The sequence below is a fragment of the Pan troglodytes genome, chromosome 1, assembly GCF_028858775.2.
Source record: "Pan troglodytes isolate AG18354 chromosome 1, NHGRI_mPanTro3-v2.0_pri, whole genome shotgun sequence".
Taxonomy (NCBI): Eukaryota; Metazoa; Chordata; class Mammalia; order Primates; family Hominidae; genus Pan; species Pan troglodytes.
In genome coordinates, this window is record NC_072398.2 from 220474251 (window position 1) to 220490169 (window position 15919).

Below are 15919 nucleotides of genomic sequence, written 5' to 3' on the forward strand. Positions count from 1 at the left end.
CGTGGATTATCTCACTTAATCCTCATGGGACTCACACACAGATGAACCCAGGTATCACAGTGCTGCTGACATCACAACCATTTCACAGAAAAGGAAACTGAGATGCAGAGGTGAAGTCACCTGTCCAGGGTTTCACGGCTGCCGAGGGAGGAGGCTGGGCTTGAAGCCCACAGCTGACTGACTGGGAAGACGACTGTGCCCAATAGGACCACTGGGGAGACAGCCCCAGGTGGCAGCGGCAGACGTGGGGCTTATTTTGCATCTCTGTAGAGATCAGAAAAGGCGCCCTTTCCCCATGACGCTGCTTCTATATCATGAAACTGTCACGGAAAACAGTCAAATCTGAGCGCCCATGGTACACAGAGCAGTGCCTCCGCCAGGGCACCTGTGTGCAGTGCCAACCTGCACCACCACAGCGGGGTCCTGAAGGGTGAAGATGTGAGTGGGGAGAGCTGAGGAGTCCATCTCAGGCCCAAGTCTAAGTTCCTCGCTGGGCCCTTCTCTCCCTCCAGCCCCTCTGGGGCTCACCATGGGCAAGTGGACATTGTCATGGGTCCCTGAACACGACTGACCAAGGCCTTTATCACAATGAGTGGGCCCTGTTCCAAGCCCAGAGACCCTCCATCCTCCCAACCCCAGGCAGCCACCCAGGCCTGATTCAACTCCACCACCATCCACCTCCATCTTCCCAACCACCAGGCCCACAAGGTCTTTCCCCCTAAATCTCCAGCAGCAACTCTGAACTGACCCGTTCAACTCTGCGCACGTCTCACTACATCTAAAGATGAGAACCTGAGGACACTTAACATGGTGGCTAAGAGCGTGGGATCTGGAGGCAGAGTTCTTGGGTTTAAATCCAGGCTCTACTGCCTACTAAATAGGTGACCTTGAAAAAGCTGCCCAACCTCCCTGAGTCATTGTTTTCTATCTGTAAAATGGGCACAGCAAGAGAACCCAGCTCCCAGGGTTCTTTGGGAAGTGAATGGTGATGTCATAAGATCTTGGACAAAAGTGCTTTGCTCACTTCCTGGTGACACTGGTGATCCCAAATTGCAGTTATTGGATGGAAGCATCTTCTCCTTCCCTGTTCCCTGCCTAGCAAAGGACTGGGCATACAGAAGGCTTTTGGAAGAGAGGTTGCTGCACTGAGTGGCTCACAGAGGCCTGTTGTGGATACCCTGCTGTGGGTGGAGGCCCCGCCCGACTTACCTGGTCTGGCAGGAGTTCTCCAGCGGTGCCAGGTAGAGGCTCCAGAGGCCCAGGGCTGCAGGCATGGTGACAAGCACGGCCAGCCAGCAGCAGGACACGATGAGAGACATGAACAGGCCAAAGTCGTGGACGGCTGGGATCTGGTGATGGAAAGGAAGAGAGGGATGTGGGACTGGTTGGACCTGCAGTCAGGGGGCCTGGGTGCCCCCTGCAGCCAGAGACACTCAGGACCCCAGATCTGACCCAGGTTGAGGCAGTAGGAGGAGGCCCAGGCTGCCAGAATGCCAGCCACCAGCCTCACAGGACACCAGGAGCCAAGGGCTGGTGTCAGGGGACACAGCAGCACGGGAAGGGTCCCCACCTCAAGTGGAGGCTCTTGTCTATCTGCAGTCCACTGCCCAGAACAGTGCCTGGCACAGAGGCAGTGGTCAGTAGCTGTCATTACGCGAATGAATGGGGGACAGAGGAAGACACATCCCGTTAGACCAAGCCATGTGCTAGTGAGGGGGAGGGAGAGAATGCTGCCACATGATGGAGGCAGGGACCCTGGGGACTAGGAGCAATGGGTGTGTTCCAGAAGTATGACAGGGACCACACAGGGAGGTGCTAGTTGGAAGGAAGCTGTAACCACCAACAGAGCAGCCTGCACTCTGTAAAACACTTTCACAATCATCCTCGCATCTCAGTCCCTGGATAATCCACAAATGACGAAAGCGAGGCTCAGAGAGGTCATACAGCCTGCCCAAGGTCACACAGCAGAAGCTGAACCCAGCTCTGCCTACCTTCTAGAAGTGATTCTCTAGAAGGACCTGGATAATCCTAAAGCATCTACTGGTTTCCAGAGGGGCTACTCAGCCCAGGTCGTAAAGTTTCTCAAAGACTTGGGCCAATTCACTGTCTTTCTGTACCAAGGACCCAGCCTGGGCTAAATGCCTTCTCCTAAGCCCCACTCAGAGGCAGCAAGAGGAAGTCAGCACAAGGGAGGAAAATGCAGCCAGAAGCAGGCAGAAGGGGAATCGCTATGGACTTGGTCAGGCTTCTCACTTATCTGCTGTGTGATCCTGAGGAAGTCACTTTACCTCTCAGGGGCCAAGTTTCTTTTTTGGAAAATAGGATGGTAATTGTACCTTTGTCAATTACCATGGTAATGAAGATTAAACGAGAAAGAGCTTTGGAAACTGCCAAATGTCCTCCAGGGTGGAGGCTGGATTACTACTACGGAGGATCCCTAATACATGCTGTCTGGATTATTATAATATTCCCACTTGTTAAGTTTGGGTAATGGGTGATTCGTGACAAAAATGAACTCTAGAGCCAGGGCAAGTACCTTGAGGTGAAGGCTATATGGCCACTCAAGCGGTGGTGGGAAGGGCAGAGACCAGCGGCTAGGTATGCATGAGCGTGTGGGAGGCCAGGACAGGAATGGAGGACAGGTCCGCACCTGGGAGAAGACGTTAGCTGCGTAGGCGGCGGCTGTGGTCAGGGAGGTGAAGAAGGTGGCCTTGCCTGCAGTTTGGACGGTGTGGATCATGCGCAGCTGTGGGTCTTCCAGGTGGGTGGCCTGGCGGTAGGTGTTGATGAACACAAAGACATCGTCCACACCTGTGGGAGGGAGTCCCCAGCCAGGCTCAGGATTATTCTGCTGTCTCCAGGATCAGGCCCAACCTGGCCCTAGACCAAGTGTGAGTGGCCTCCTGGGAGGTCAGGCTGCAGGAGTCCTGCTTCTGAGCTTAGAGTTTGGAGAGACCCCTCTGATTGGCTCCTCCCACGGAGAGTTCAAGCCCCACCCACCACACTCCTTGGCCCCAACCTCACCCAGAGCTAGGCGCCTTCCCCCACATCCTGACCTCCTTCCCACACTTCCTGGGCCTTTCCCACTATCCTCACCTCCAACCAGCAAACCTTCCTGCTCTCTCCACTCACCCTATGCCAAGGATCCGCCCAACACCCACATTCTAACCCTGCACTCCAAGGCTCTAGGCCTCAGCGGGCGCTGTGTAGAGCCCCCAGCGAAGCCAGGCTTTGTATCCAGGGAGAAAGGGGATGGGGCAGACTTCCCATGTGAGAGGCGCACTGCCATGGCAACAGAGGCGACTCACCAATGCCCACGATCACGAAGGCGGCCACCCCATTCAGGATGCCCAAGTACTGGATACCAAAGACCACGTGGTACAGGAAGAGGGCCACCAGGCAGCTGAGACCAATGCTGGCAATCCCGAAGAAGGACAGGAACACTGGGCAGGGTAAGAGGCACCAGGGAGACGGTGGGGGGACCCTCATGGGACACAAACCCCACTAGAGTCCCTGACCTCAGCTGGGTCCTGTCTCTTCTCCCCAACCCTGGTCACCATTCACCACTCTGTCTGTTCCCAGCACAGGCACAGGGCCAATTCTCAGTTTTCCACGCCCAAAAAGGGCACCAGGCAGGAGGCCCAAGTGGCAGATTGTCCTCTTTGCAGACCTTACCTCAAGAGCCTTATGAACATTACATATTACCTGGGGGTAGGAACTGTGTCTGGATCCCTGGCACCTTACAGCATCTAGCATATAGTTTGGTGCCCAGTAAATATCTGTTGGATGGACGAATGAATGTCTTTTCCATTTTGGAAAGTATTACCATTGTCTTGTCTGCTTGGGCAGTAGAGTGTGCCTACTGTATACAGACAGGAGTAAGCAGCAGCTAGTATCCAGGGGCACACGGAGGTGAAAAAGTGATCGGGGGGCAGATGGCAGTTGACTTGGGACTCCAAAATAGGCTACAAAGTAATCCACAAAGGAATACAATACCCCAGACTCCCCAGCACAAGGCTATCAATAGGAGAAAGATGGTCAACAGGCAAAAGGTCCAGCTGTGCAGGGGCCCAGGGTAGAGGGTGTGACCCGGGCTGGTACAGCCCAACCTGCCTCCAGGCCTCAGTCTGCCTGCTTGGGGTTGGAAGATGATTTCTGTGCATATCCCTGTGTCCCCAGCTCTGACATGCTGGGCTCAAGAGTATTGCAGCATTCTTGAGAAGGCAGGCTCTGGGCAGACAGGAGCACCCTGGGAGGGGAGGAGGGGGCTGGCTTGAGAGAAGCCCTACCTGAGCAGGAGGTGAGGACGTAGACCAGGGCAGCAATGCAGCTGCTGCTGATGAAGGCCAGGAGCATGTCGTTGTTGAACGTCCTGCGCACTTCATAGTCAAACAGGTCTGTCCCCCCATAGAGAACCTGGACTTTGCTGGGGGAAGGGAGGATGTGGAGAAAAGAATGACAGGAAGAGGATTAGAGATGGCTGTGAACATGTGAACACGTAGAGGAGTATCAGGAGCTCTCCACTTCACCTGTGACTCTACCTTGGTTGGATATCAAAATCACCTGGGGGCTTCCAATAATCCTGATGTCCAGGCCAGGCTCCAGACAAATTAGATCAGAACTGCTGGGGTGGGTCTGAATCATCAGTGCTCTTTAACTCTCTCAGGTGATTCAAATGTAGGGTCAAGGTTGAGAACCACTGCTCTAAGCAGATCGTGATCAATTATAATCAGCTTCTATGTCATCTTCCAATTCTCCATATCTATGGCCAAGTTCTAAATTCAAACTGGCTGCTAGATATCCAGTTTTACACTGCTATTCAATGTGTCCTTAACACAAGTTATTTTTAATTAAAAAAAAAAAACATAACCAGGCTGGTCAAACTGTGTCTTAAAATACAAACATAAGTGACATCTGCTTCTGGCCAAGATGGAGTAACAAGATGGAGTCCATATTTATCTTCTCACTGGAACTAACAAAAATGTATGAAACAAGGCAACCAAGGATGACGATCCCTGAGAGATGAGAAACAAAATGAGTCCTATGCTTATCCTGGCTTAGTGCTTTGAGAGTTTCCAGTCCTCAGTGCAGCCTAAAATATGAGATACTGGACTCCCCAAAGGAGGCTGAAAAATTTCCAAACTTGATGAAAACTATAAACCCACTGATACAGGAAGCTTCAGCAATGAAGCCCCAGCACAAAAAAACTGCAATGCACATCATAACCAAATTGCTCAAAAATAGTGACCAAAAGAAAATCTTAAAAAGCAGCCTGAGAAAAAGACACACAGGAACAAAGACAAGGCTGACAGCAGACTTCCCATTAAAAACAGGGTACGTGAGAAGGCAGGGGATCAACATCCTTTGCAGACAGTGGGGAAAACAGTCAGCCCAGAATTCTATACCCAGCAAAAATACATTTAAAAAACAAAGGCAAAATAGAAAACTTTTTTAGATGGACAAAAACTGAAATAATTCATATCCAGTATACTTGCACTAAAAGAGATTTTATTTATTTATTTATTTATTTTTTGAGCCAGGGTCTCACTTTGTCACCCAGGCTTGACTGCAATGGCATGATCATAGCTCACTATGGCCTCTAACTCCTGGGCTCAAACAATCCTTCCACCTCAGCCTCCTGAGTAGCTAGACTACAGATGCATGCCACCATGCCTGGCCAATTTTTTTATTTTTTAGTAGAGATGGTGATAGGCTTTGGCTGTGTCCCCACCCAAATCTCAACTTGACTTGTATCTCCCAGAATTCCCATGTGTTGTGGGAGGGACCCAGGGGGAGGTAATTGAATCATGGGGGCCAGTCTTTCCCGTGCTAGACTTATTCATGATAGTGAATAAGTCTCACGAGATCTGATGGGTTTATCAGGGGTTTCCACTTTTGCTTTTTCCTCATTTTCTCTTGCCGTCCCCATGTAAGAAGTGCCTTTTGCCTCCTGCCATGATTCTGAGTCCTCCCCAGCCATGTGGAACTGTAAGTTCGATTAAACCTCTTTTTGTTCTCAGTTTCAGTTATGTCTTTATCAGCAGCATGAAAATGGACTAATACAGTAAATTGGTACCAGTAGAGTGGGGCTCTGCTGAAAAGATACCTGAAAATGTGGAAGCAACTTTGGAACTGGGTAACAGGCAGAGATTGGAACAGTTTGAAGGGCTCAAAAGAAGACAGGAAAATGTGGGAAAGTTTGGAACTTCCTAGAGACTTGTTGAATGGCTTTGTGCAAAATGCTGATAGTGGTATGGACAATAAAATTCAGGCTGAGGTGGTCTCAGATGGAGATGAGGAATTTGTTGGGAACTGGAGCAAAGGTGACTCTTGTTATGTTTTAGCAAAGAGACTGGTGGCATTTTGCTACTGCCCTAGAGATCTGTGGAACTTTGAACTTGAGAGAGATGATTTAGGGTATCTGGCAGAAGAAATTTCTAAGCAGCAAAGCATTCGAGAGGTGACTTGGGTGCTGTTAAAGGCATTCAGTTTTATAAGGGAAGTAGAGCATAAAAGTTTGGAAAATTTGCAGCCTGACAATGCAATGGAAAATAAAAACCCATTTTCTGGGGAGAAATTCAAGCCAGCTGCAGAAATTTGCGTAAGTAGCAAGGAGCCTAATGTTAATCCCCAAGACCATGGGGATTAACATTCTCTGCAATGGAGAATTTAAGAGAATTTCATGGCAGCCCCTCCCATCACAGGCCTGAAGGCCCAGGAGGAAGAATTGGTTTCGTGGGTCAGGCCCAGGGTCCCCATGCTGTGTGCAGCCTAGGGACTTGGTACCCTGTGTCCCAGCCGCTCCAGCTGTGGCTGAAAGGTGCCAATGTACAGCTCAGGCTGTGGCTTCAGAGGGTGGAAGCCCCAAGCTTTGGCAGCTTCCACGTGGTGTTGAGCCTGTGGGTGCAAAGAAGTCAAGAATTGAGATTTGGGAACCTCCACCTACATTTCAGAAGATATATGGAAACGCCTGAATGCCCAGACAAAAGTTTGCTGCAGGGGTGAAGCCCTGATGGAGAACCTCTGCTAGGGGAGTACGGAAGGGAAATGTGGGGTCAGAGTCCCCACACAGAGTCCCTACTGGGCCACTGCCTAGTGGAGCTGTGAGAAGAGGGTCACTGTCCTCCAGACTCCAGAATTGTAGATCCACTGACAGCTTGCACCATGTGCCTGGAAAAGCTGCAGACACTCAATGCCAGCCCATGAAAGCACCTAGGAAGGAGGCTGTACACTGTAAAGCCACAGGGGCAGAGCTGCCCAAGACCATGGAAACCCATCTCTTGCATCCGTGTGACCTGGATGTGAGGATGTGAGACCTGGAGTCAATGGAGATCATTCTGGAGCTTTAAAATTTGACTGCCCCGCTGGATTTCGAACTTGCATGGGCCCTGTAACCCCTTTGTTTTGGCCAATTTCTCCCATTTGGAATGGTTGTATTTAACGAATACCGGTACCCCCATTGTATCTAGGAAGTAACTAGCTTGCTTCTGATTTTGTAGGCTTATAGGTGGAAGGGACTTGCCTTTTCTCAGATGAGACTTTGGACTGTGGACTTTTGGGTTAATGCTGAAATGAGTTAAGACTTTGGAGGATGTTGGGAAGGCATGATTGGTTTTAAAATGTGAGGACATGAGAATTGGAGGGGCCAGGGTGGAATGATATGGTTTGGCTGTGTCCTCACCTAAATCTCAACTTGAATTGCATCTCCCAGAATTCCCATGTGTTGTGGGAGGGACCCAAGAGGAGGTAATTGAATCATGGGGGCCGGTCTTTACCATGCTATTCTCATGGTAGTGAATAAGTCTCACAAGATCTGAAGGGTTTATCAGGTGTTTCTGCTTTTGCTTTTTCCTCATTTTCTCTTGCTGTCGCCATCTAAGAAGTGCCTTTTGCCTTCTGCCATGATTCTGAGTCCTCCCCAGCCATGTGGAACTGTAAGTCCAACTAAATCTCTTTTTTTTTCTCTCCGAGTTTCAGGTATGTCTTTATCAGCACTGTGAAAAGGAACTAATACAGATGGGGGTCTCGTTATGTTGCCCAGGCTGGTCTTGAACTCCTGGCCTCAAGCAATCCTCCCACTTTGGCCTCCAAAAGTGGGATTACAGGTGTTAGCCACTGTGCTCGGCCTATAAGAGATGTTAAAGGAAGTCCTCAGGAAGAAGGAAAATGGTAACAGATGGAAATAGGGAAATATGGGTCTATACAAAGAAACAAAAAACACTGAAAATGGTAATGACATAAATAAATACATACAATTTTCTTATTTATTTAAATCTCTTTAAAAGATAATTGACAGTTTAAACAAAAATAATGTAGGGTGGGGTTTATAATATACATTAAAATAAAATGCATAACCACAATAACATAAAGGCTAGGAGGGAAGAAATAGTAGTATATTATTGTAAAGCTCTTATACTACATATGAAATGATATAATATCATTTGAAGATACACTGTAATAATTTAAAGATGTATACTATAAACCCTAAAGCAACTACTAAAAGAGTTACAAAATAAAAGCCAACAAAGGAGATAAAATAGAATCATAAAAAACATTCAATAGTTCAAAAGAGGCAAAATACAGGAAAGGGGAAACAAGAAGCATATGGGAGAAATAGAATAAAATATACTTAAGTCTAACCATATTAATAATTGCATTAACTGTAAATGGCTTAAAGACCCCAAGTAAAAGGCAGAAAGTATCAGAGACCTTTATTTATTTATTTATTTATTTATTTTTTGAGACGGAGTCTCACTCTGTCACCCAAGCTGGAGTGCAGTGGCACGATCTCAGCTCACTAAAAGCTCCGCCTCCCGGCTTCACGCCATTCTCCTGCCTCAGCCTCCCCAACAGCTTGGACTACAGGCACCCACCACCACGCCCAGCTAATTTTTTGTATTTTTTAGTAGAGATGGGGTTTCACCATGTTAGCCATGTTGGTCTCAATTTCCTGACCTTGGGATTCACCTGCCTCGGCCTCCCAAAGTGCTAGGATTACAGGCGTGAGCCACCCGGAGACCTTTAAAAAAGTCAAGACCTAGCTGACTACAAGAAACCCACTTTAAATATAAAGACACGAATAGGATAAAAGCAAAGGGATAGAAAATGATATACCATGCTAACATGAACCAAAAAAGAAGCTGGATTGGTTATATTAATAAAAAATAAAGTAAATTTCAGAGGAAAGAATATTACTAGGGGCAAAGAAGAAAATTTCAAAATGATCATCAAAACTACAATCCTAAATGTTTTTATAGCTAATAACAGAGCTTTAAAATACATGAAGTAAAAACAGAACTGAAAAAAGAAATAGACAACTCCCCGATTGTAGATAGATATTTCAAGCTCTCTCTCTCTCAATATTGCTAGAAAAATTAGACAGAAAATCAGTAAGGATATAGAAGACCATGAACAACACAATCAATGAACTTGATCTAATTGAGACTTATAGAACATTTCATGCAAAAACAGAACTTTTTTTTTTTTCAAGTATACAGGGAACATTCAGCAAGAAAGACCACGTACTGAACCATAAAACAAGACTCAATAAATTTAAAAGAACTTATATTACACAAAATATGTTCTCTAACCATCATGAAATTAAATTAAAAATCAGCAACAAAAAGCCTGAAAAATTCCCAAATATTCGAAAACTAAATAACACACTTTTAAGTTATACATGGGTCAAAGAAGAGATCAAAAGGAAAAATAGAAAGTATTTTGAACTGAATGAAAATGAAAACAACACATCAAAAATTTGAAATGTGCTAAAATAGTCATACTTAAGGGGAATTTTATAGCATTAAACACCTCTATTAGGAAAGAAAAGTTTCAAATCGATGGCCTTAGCTTCTACTTTAAGAAAGTAGTACAAGAGAAAATGAAATGTAACATAAACCAAAGAAAGAAAATAATAAAGATCAGAGCAGAAATCAAGGAAATAGAAAACAGAAAAGCAATGGAGAAAATCATTGAAATGGGTAGCACAATAGGGTAACTACAGTCAATAATAAGTTAATTGTACATTTTAAAATAAGAGTGTAATTGGATTGTCTGTAACTCAAAGGATAAATGCTTGAGGGGATGGAAAGCCCATTCCCCATTGATGTGCTTACCTCACATTGCAGGCCTCTATCGAAACATCTCATGTACCCCATAAATATATACACCTACTATGTGCTCATGAAAATTAAAAATAAAAATAAATAAATCTAATTCTTAAAAAAGAAAATCAATGAAACCAAAAGCTAGTTCTTTGAGATCAATAAAACTGGTAAGCTTCTAGCCAGACTGATCATGAAAAAAAAGAAGACACACGGAAGGTGACATCACTACAATTTCTACAAACATTAAAAAGATAATAGGGAAATATTATAAATTATTTTATACCAACAAATTTGACAATTCTTTTTTTTTTTTTTTAAGAGACAGGGTCTCGCTCTGCCACCCAGGCTACAGTGCAGTAGCACAATCATAGTTCACTGCAGCCTTGAACTCCTCAGCTCAAGGGATCCTCCAACCTCAGCCTCCAAAGTAGCAAGGACTACAGGCATGTGTCACCACGCCTGGCTAATTTTTGTGTGTTTTTACAGAGAGGGTCTTGCTGTTTCCCCGGTTGGTCTTAACCTCCTGGCCTCAAGGATCCTCCTGCCTCAGCCTTCCAAGTAGCTGGGATTATAGGCATGAACTACGGTACCCTGCTAGTGTTCACTGTCTTGATGGTGGTGAGGGTTTCCCAGTGTATACACACGTCAAAACTAATCAAATTGTAAAGTATGTGAAGTTGGTTGTATGTCAATTATGCCTCAATAAAGTTGTTAAAAATGTAAACAGGACTTTAAAAAGCCAAGTTGAAAGGATCTCTGGATTATCTACTTTGTTGAATTAAATAGGTTAACTATCCTTTCGTTAGAGTAGAAAATCAATCATTTATTCATTCACACATTAATTTGAAAAGCATTTATAGAGTATCTTCTAGATTCTGGGTCCTGTGCTAGATGCTGATTATAAAAAGACATAGGCCCATACTTTTACTCTCAAGTTGAAAGAAATAGCTCATGGAAGACCAGTATCCTTACCTAAAACTACTAAAATGTCTGCTAAAATTCAGAAACTATCTGTGATGACAGTAGAGAGTTGCTGAAGTAATCGAATTAGAGGGCTAAGACTCCAGAAAGGAAAGAACCTAGGAAAGGTAAGCTGCCCTTCTACAGCCATTTTTACCCTGGAGGCATTTGCTGATTCTAAACATGGGCAGAAGGCTGAAAAACTTGGCTGGGAGTCAGATAAGCTAGCAGAGCTTTGGGCAGACACTTGCAGATCAGCAGAACACATGGCCAGGTTTTCCCTCAGCACTTCTGCAGAAGTCTGGGGCTGTGTGGGGCCTGAAGCCAAAAAAACCTAAGCAGAAAGCCTCGGAAAAAGCAGAGTGGAATTTTTGTCTTTGTTGTGATTTTTTTAGCAGCTTTTGAGAGATAAAAGATTAGAGTTTGGAACCTATCAGGGGAAAGGACTCTGCAGAATACACCAAGCTCTCAGTTGAAAATCCTAGAGAATCTAGGGCAAACTAGAGGTAGACTGAGACTTTCCAGGATTGCAAACCATCCTCAACTCTCAGTGTGGTCACTACCTGTTTAAGGTGATCAGCCATGACTCTATGTGCCTTCTGAAGTGAAGGATAAATTTTCTCTGGAGGAAATAACATCATCTGGACCTCTGTGTGTGTGTTTTTTTTCACATAATGTTCATCACTTAATAAAAGTCACACTTTGAGAGGCCAAGGTGGGAGGACCACTTGAGGCCAGGAGTTTGAGACCAGTGTGGGCAACATAGTGAAACACTGTCTCAAAACAAAAACAAAAACAAAAAACTAGCTGGGTATGGTGGCACATGCCTGTAGACCTAGCTACTCAGGAGGCTGAGATGGGAGGATTACCTGAGCCCAGGAGTTTCAGGCTGCAGTGAGCTATGACCATGCCACTGCACTTCAGCCTTAATGACAGAGTGACACCTTGTCTCAAAAAGATAAAAATAAAAACATAAAAATTACCAGGTATACCCACAGGCAGGAACACATGATCCCAAACCAAGTGAAAGAACAGACTACAGAAACAAATCTGCAGGGTATCCATATATTAAAAGTTGGTAAGAATTTTAAAACACTATAATTAATATGTTTAAGAACAGAGAGGAAAATGTGGACAAAATTAACTAAATGATGAATAAAATAACTGCACCAGTGATTTAGATCTATAAGAGATTCAAATGGAAATTCTCAAAAAGGAAAAACAGAACAATAACATTAAAAACTCAATAGACATTAAATGGCAGATTAGAGACAACAAATAGAAAGCAGGATCAGTGAATTAGAATATCTAAACCAAAGCATAGAAAAAAAAATAAAAAAATAAAACCCAGAAAAAAAGCATTGAAAACATATGGGGCTCAGTGAAAAGATCTAACATTTGTGTAATCAGAGTGCAAAAAAGAGGAAACAGAGACAAGATAGAAGCAAATCTGAAGAGATAATAGCTAGGACATTCTTAAAACTGATTATGGTCATTAACCTACAGCTTCAAGAAGCTCTGTGTCCCCGAACAGAACAAACACAAAGAAAACACACTAAGATACGTCACAGTAAGACTGGTGAAAACAAAGACAAAGAAATCTTAAAAGCAGAAAAAAGAGAATTTTTAATGGCACAACAAAAAAGATTTACAGCCTACTTTTCCACAGAAATGATGGAAGTCAGAAGACAATGGAGTGACATCTTCAGGTAAAGTATTAAAAGAAAATAAGTGCCAATTTATAATTCTATACCAGCAAAAATATGCTTCAAAAATGAAAGTAAAATAAAGATGTCTACTAGGCAAACAAAACAGAGAATTTATCACCAGCACAACTGTACTGAAAGAAATGCTAAAGAATTCTTTAGACACAAGGAAAATGATCCCAGAGGGAAACATGAAATTATACAAAGTATTGAACACCAACAGAAACGGTAAATATGTGAATAAATATAAATGAACACAGACTCTGTAAAATAATGATGTCAGGTCTTATGGGGCTTAAATGTATTAAGAATTAAAATGCATGCAACATAAATGCAAAAAATTGAAGCTCAATAAATGCAGTGAGCACATTCTAAGATTCCAGTACTAAAAGCAATAAAAGTGATCATTTATATTATTCTGTTATAAGTCAAGGTACATGTTGCCATCTCTTGGGTAACCAATAATAGAGTAATTTTAAGAATTTTGTTCATCCAAAAGCGCTTAAGTCAAGTCTACAGGATTGTCACCACTGCTGTGATGCTCTAATGGGAGAAAACAGAAAAGAGTGGCTTTTTCCCTAAGGGCAAGGGATTTGTCTCAGCAGCTAAACATCTGGGCAGAGTTAATACTGGTACCTAAAATCGTGAAAGTCCTTCTATAGTCATCACCTCTCAGTTTCCCAACCCAGCCAAGTACCTTTCCTTGAGGCATCTCCATTCATTTATTCATTCACTCCCCTGACAAATCCTTACTAATGGGTAACTGGCCTTGTGCTGGGCTTGGCCCATAGAAACTGAACCAGCAACAATCCCAGTCTTCAACAAACTCACATTCTGTAGAGACAGATAATTAAACCAGACCTCTCTCAAACTTAAATGTGCAAACAAATCACCTGAAAATACTGCAGGTCTGGGACAGAACTTGAGCTTCTGCATTTCTAACAAGCCCCTAGGTGATGCCGATGTTGTTGACTGGAGGAATGTACTGTGAGTTACAATTAAAAGACAGAGTGAGAAGCACTGTGATAAAACTGTAGCTCAGAGGGGTGAAATAGCTCACTAAAACTCACAATAATTTGAATAACTGGGATCGGACCCAAGATATATCTGACTCCAAAGTCTGTGTATGCTCTTTCCTGCCTCCCTTAAGGAGAAGAAAGGGGACTGTGGAAACAGGTAGTGTCTCAGTCTGATTTATGTTGCTATAACAGAATACCTGAGACTGGGTAATTTATAAAGAAAAGAGGTTTATTTAGTTCATGGTTCTGCAGGCTGGGAAGTTCAACAGCATGGCACTGGCTTCTGGTGAAGGCTTTTGTGCTGCATCATAACACGAAGGAAGGTCAAAGGGGGAACAGGCAAAAGGGACCAAAAAAGAGGAGGAACCTCGCTTTATAACAACCTGGTCTCTCAGGAACTAATCCATTCCTGCAAGAGTGAGAACTAGCTCACTCCCACAAGATGGCATTAATCTATTTATGAAGGATCCACCCCCATGACCCAAACGTCTTCCACTAGGCCCCACCTCTCAACACAGCTGCACTGAGTTTTGCGGGGGACAAAGCATATCCAAACCATAGCAGGTAGTGGGCATTTAGTCCAGCCTCTGGGCAATGTTGCCCAAGCTGGATCTTAATAGATGAATAGGAGCTTGCCTGACAAAGAAATAAGGCAGGGAGAAGGCTCCCAGTGCAGTAACTGGCACAAAAACACAAAGGGTGAGGGTCTGGATTTGAATCTCATTCCACCACTGATGAGCTTTAAAATTGTGGACAACTTACCTAATTGCCATGTCTCAGTTTCCTCAACTATAAAATGGAGATAATCATAACAGCACTCACCTCATTGGGTTGGTGTGAGAATTAAATGAGCTGGTATGTATAAAGGGTTTCGAACAGTGTGTGGCACAGTGTAAGTGCTCAATAAACATTAGCTCTGATTATTCCAGCAGTTGCTCAATATAAAGGATAAGCAGTGGAAGGAATGAGGGTGTTTCAGGCAGATGATTCCTCCTGTGCCTGGGACTGGCCTATCAGGGTGGGGGACTGGGAAAGCACTACAGTTACTGCCCAGAAGGACTGCTGCTCTGTTCTGGTGGGGAGGGACCCAGTTGTACTCCTGGGCACACCATCCCAAAGCACCTTCCACCCCAAAGCACTGTCACATCTGTTAGCTCATCTCTTAGTGACTCCAGAGGGCAGCCAGAATCGTGTTCTCCATTTTAACGATAGGAACACTGACACCCAGAGAAGTGACGTGACTTGCCCATTACCTCCCTGGGTATTAGAGGCAGGAAGTGTGGTTAATTTTAGGTGTCAATGTGGTTGGATTAAGGAATATGGAGAGAACTCATAAAGCATTGCCTCTGGGTGTGTCTGTGTGGGTTTTCCCAGAGGAGACTGGCATCTCAGTGGCTGGGGTGGGCAACTGGCTGGGGGCCAGGATAGAATGAAAGGGCAGAAAGGTGATTTCCTCTCTCTTTTTCCCCCCTGGAGCTGGGACACTCTTCTCCTGCCCCTGGCCATCAAAACTCTAGGCTCTCTGGCCTTCGGACTCCAGGACTTATGCCAGCAGTCCCTGGGGTTCTCAGGCCTTTGGTCTTGAACAAAGAATTACACCATTAGTTTCCCTAGTTCTGAGGCCTTCAAATTTGGACTGAGCTAGACTACCAGCATCCAAAGGTCTTGCAGCATCTTGCAGATGGTATGTCATGGGACTTAGCCTTCATAATTGCATGAGCCAATTCCTCTAATAAATCTCCTCTCACATATCCCTCTATCTATCCTACTGGTTCCATCTCTCTTGAGAACCCTGACTAATACAGTGAGGAACTCCTTATTCCCTGGCCAATACTCTTTCCAGAAAGACCTCGAGCACCATCTCAGGAGAAAAATCACTACCCAAGTCCTCCAGGGCAGAGTCTAGGATTTCCTACCTGGCCCGAAGCTGTCATGTTCACCAACTATTAGCACTGATCAAGCAAAGCGTACTTCCATTTGTCAGAGAGACTGCAAGGATGTACTTGGTTCTGCCCCAATTTGGAAAGAAAGACTTCCAAAGGAAAAGCTTATAGGGAAAGGGATATGGGGTTTAAGAGTAAGAGGCAATTGGAAATCAAAAATGGGCATGCACACACAGGATGCAGCT

At 44.7% G+C, this 15919-nt stretch overlaps 1 protein-coding gene across 2 annotated transcripts in view; it reads right to left on the reverse strand.

Moving 5' to 3' along the window:
* The window catches only part of DISP3 (dispatched RND transporter family member 3), a 56200-nt gene that overhangs the window by 16851 nt on the left and 23430 nt on the right, over window positions 1–15919 (reverse strand). For both annotated transcript variants that reach the window (XM_016953978.4, XM_016953981.4), the window contains 4 exons: window positions 4290–4426; window positions 3309–3443; window positions 2651–2811; window positions 1210–1349 (listed from right to left, as the gene is read on the reverse strand). In XM_016953978.4, the coding sequence (XP_016809467.3) occupies window positions 1210–1349; window positions 2651–2811; window positions 3309–3443; window positions 4290–4426 (573 nt within the window). The remainder of the gene's footprint in view (window positions 1–1209; window positions 1350–2650; window positions 2812–3308; window positions 3444–4289; window positions 4427–15919) is intronic.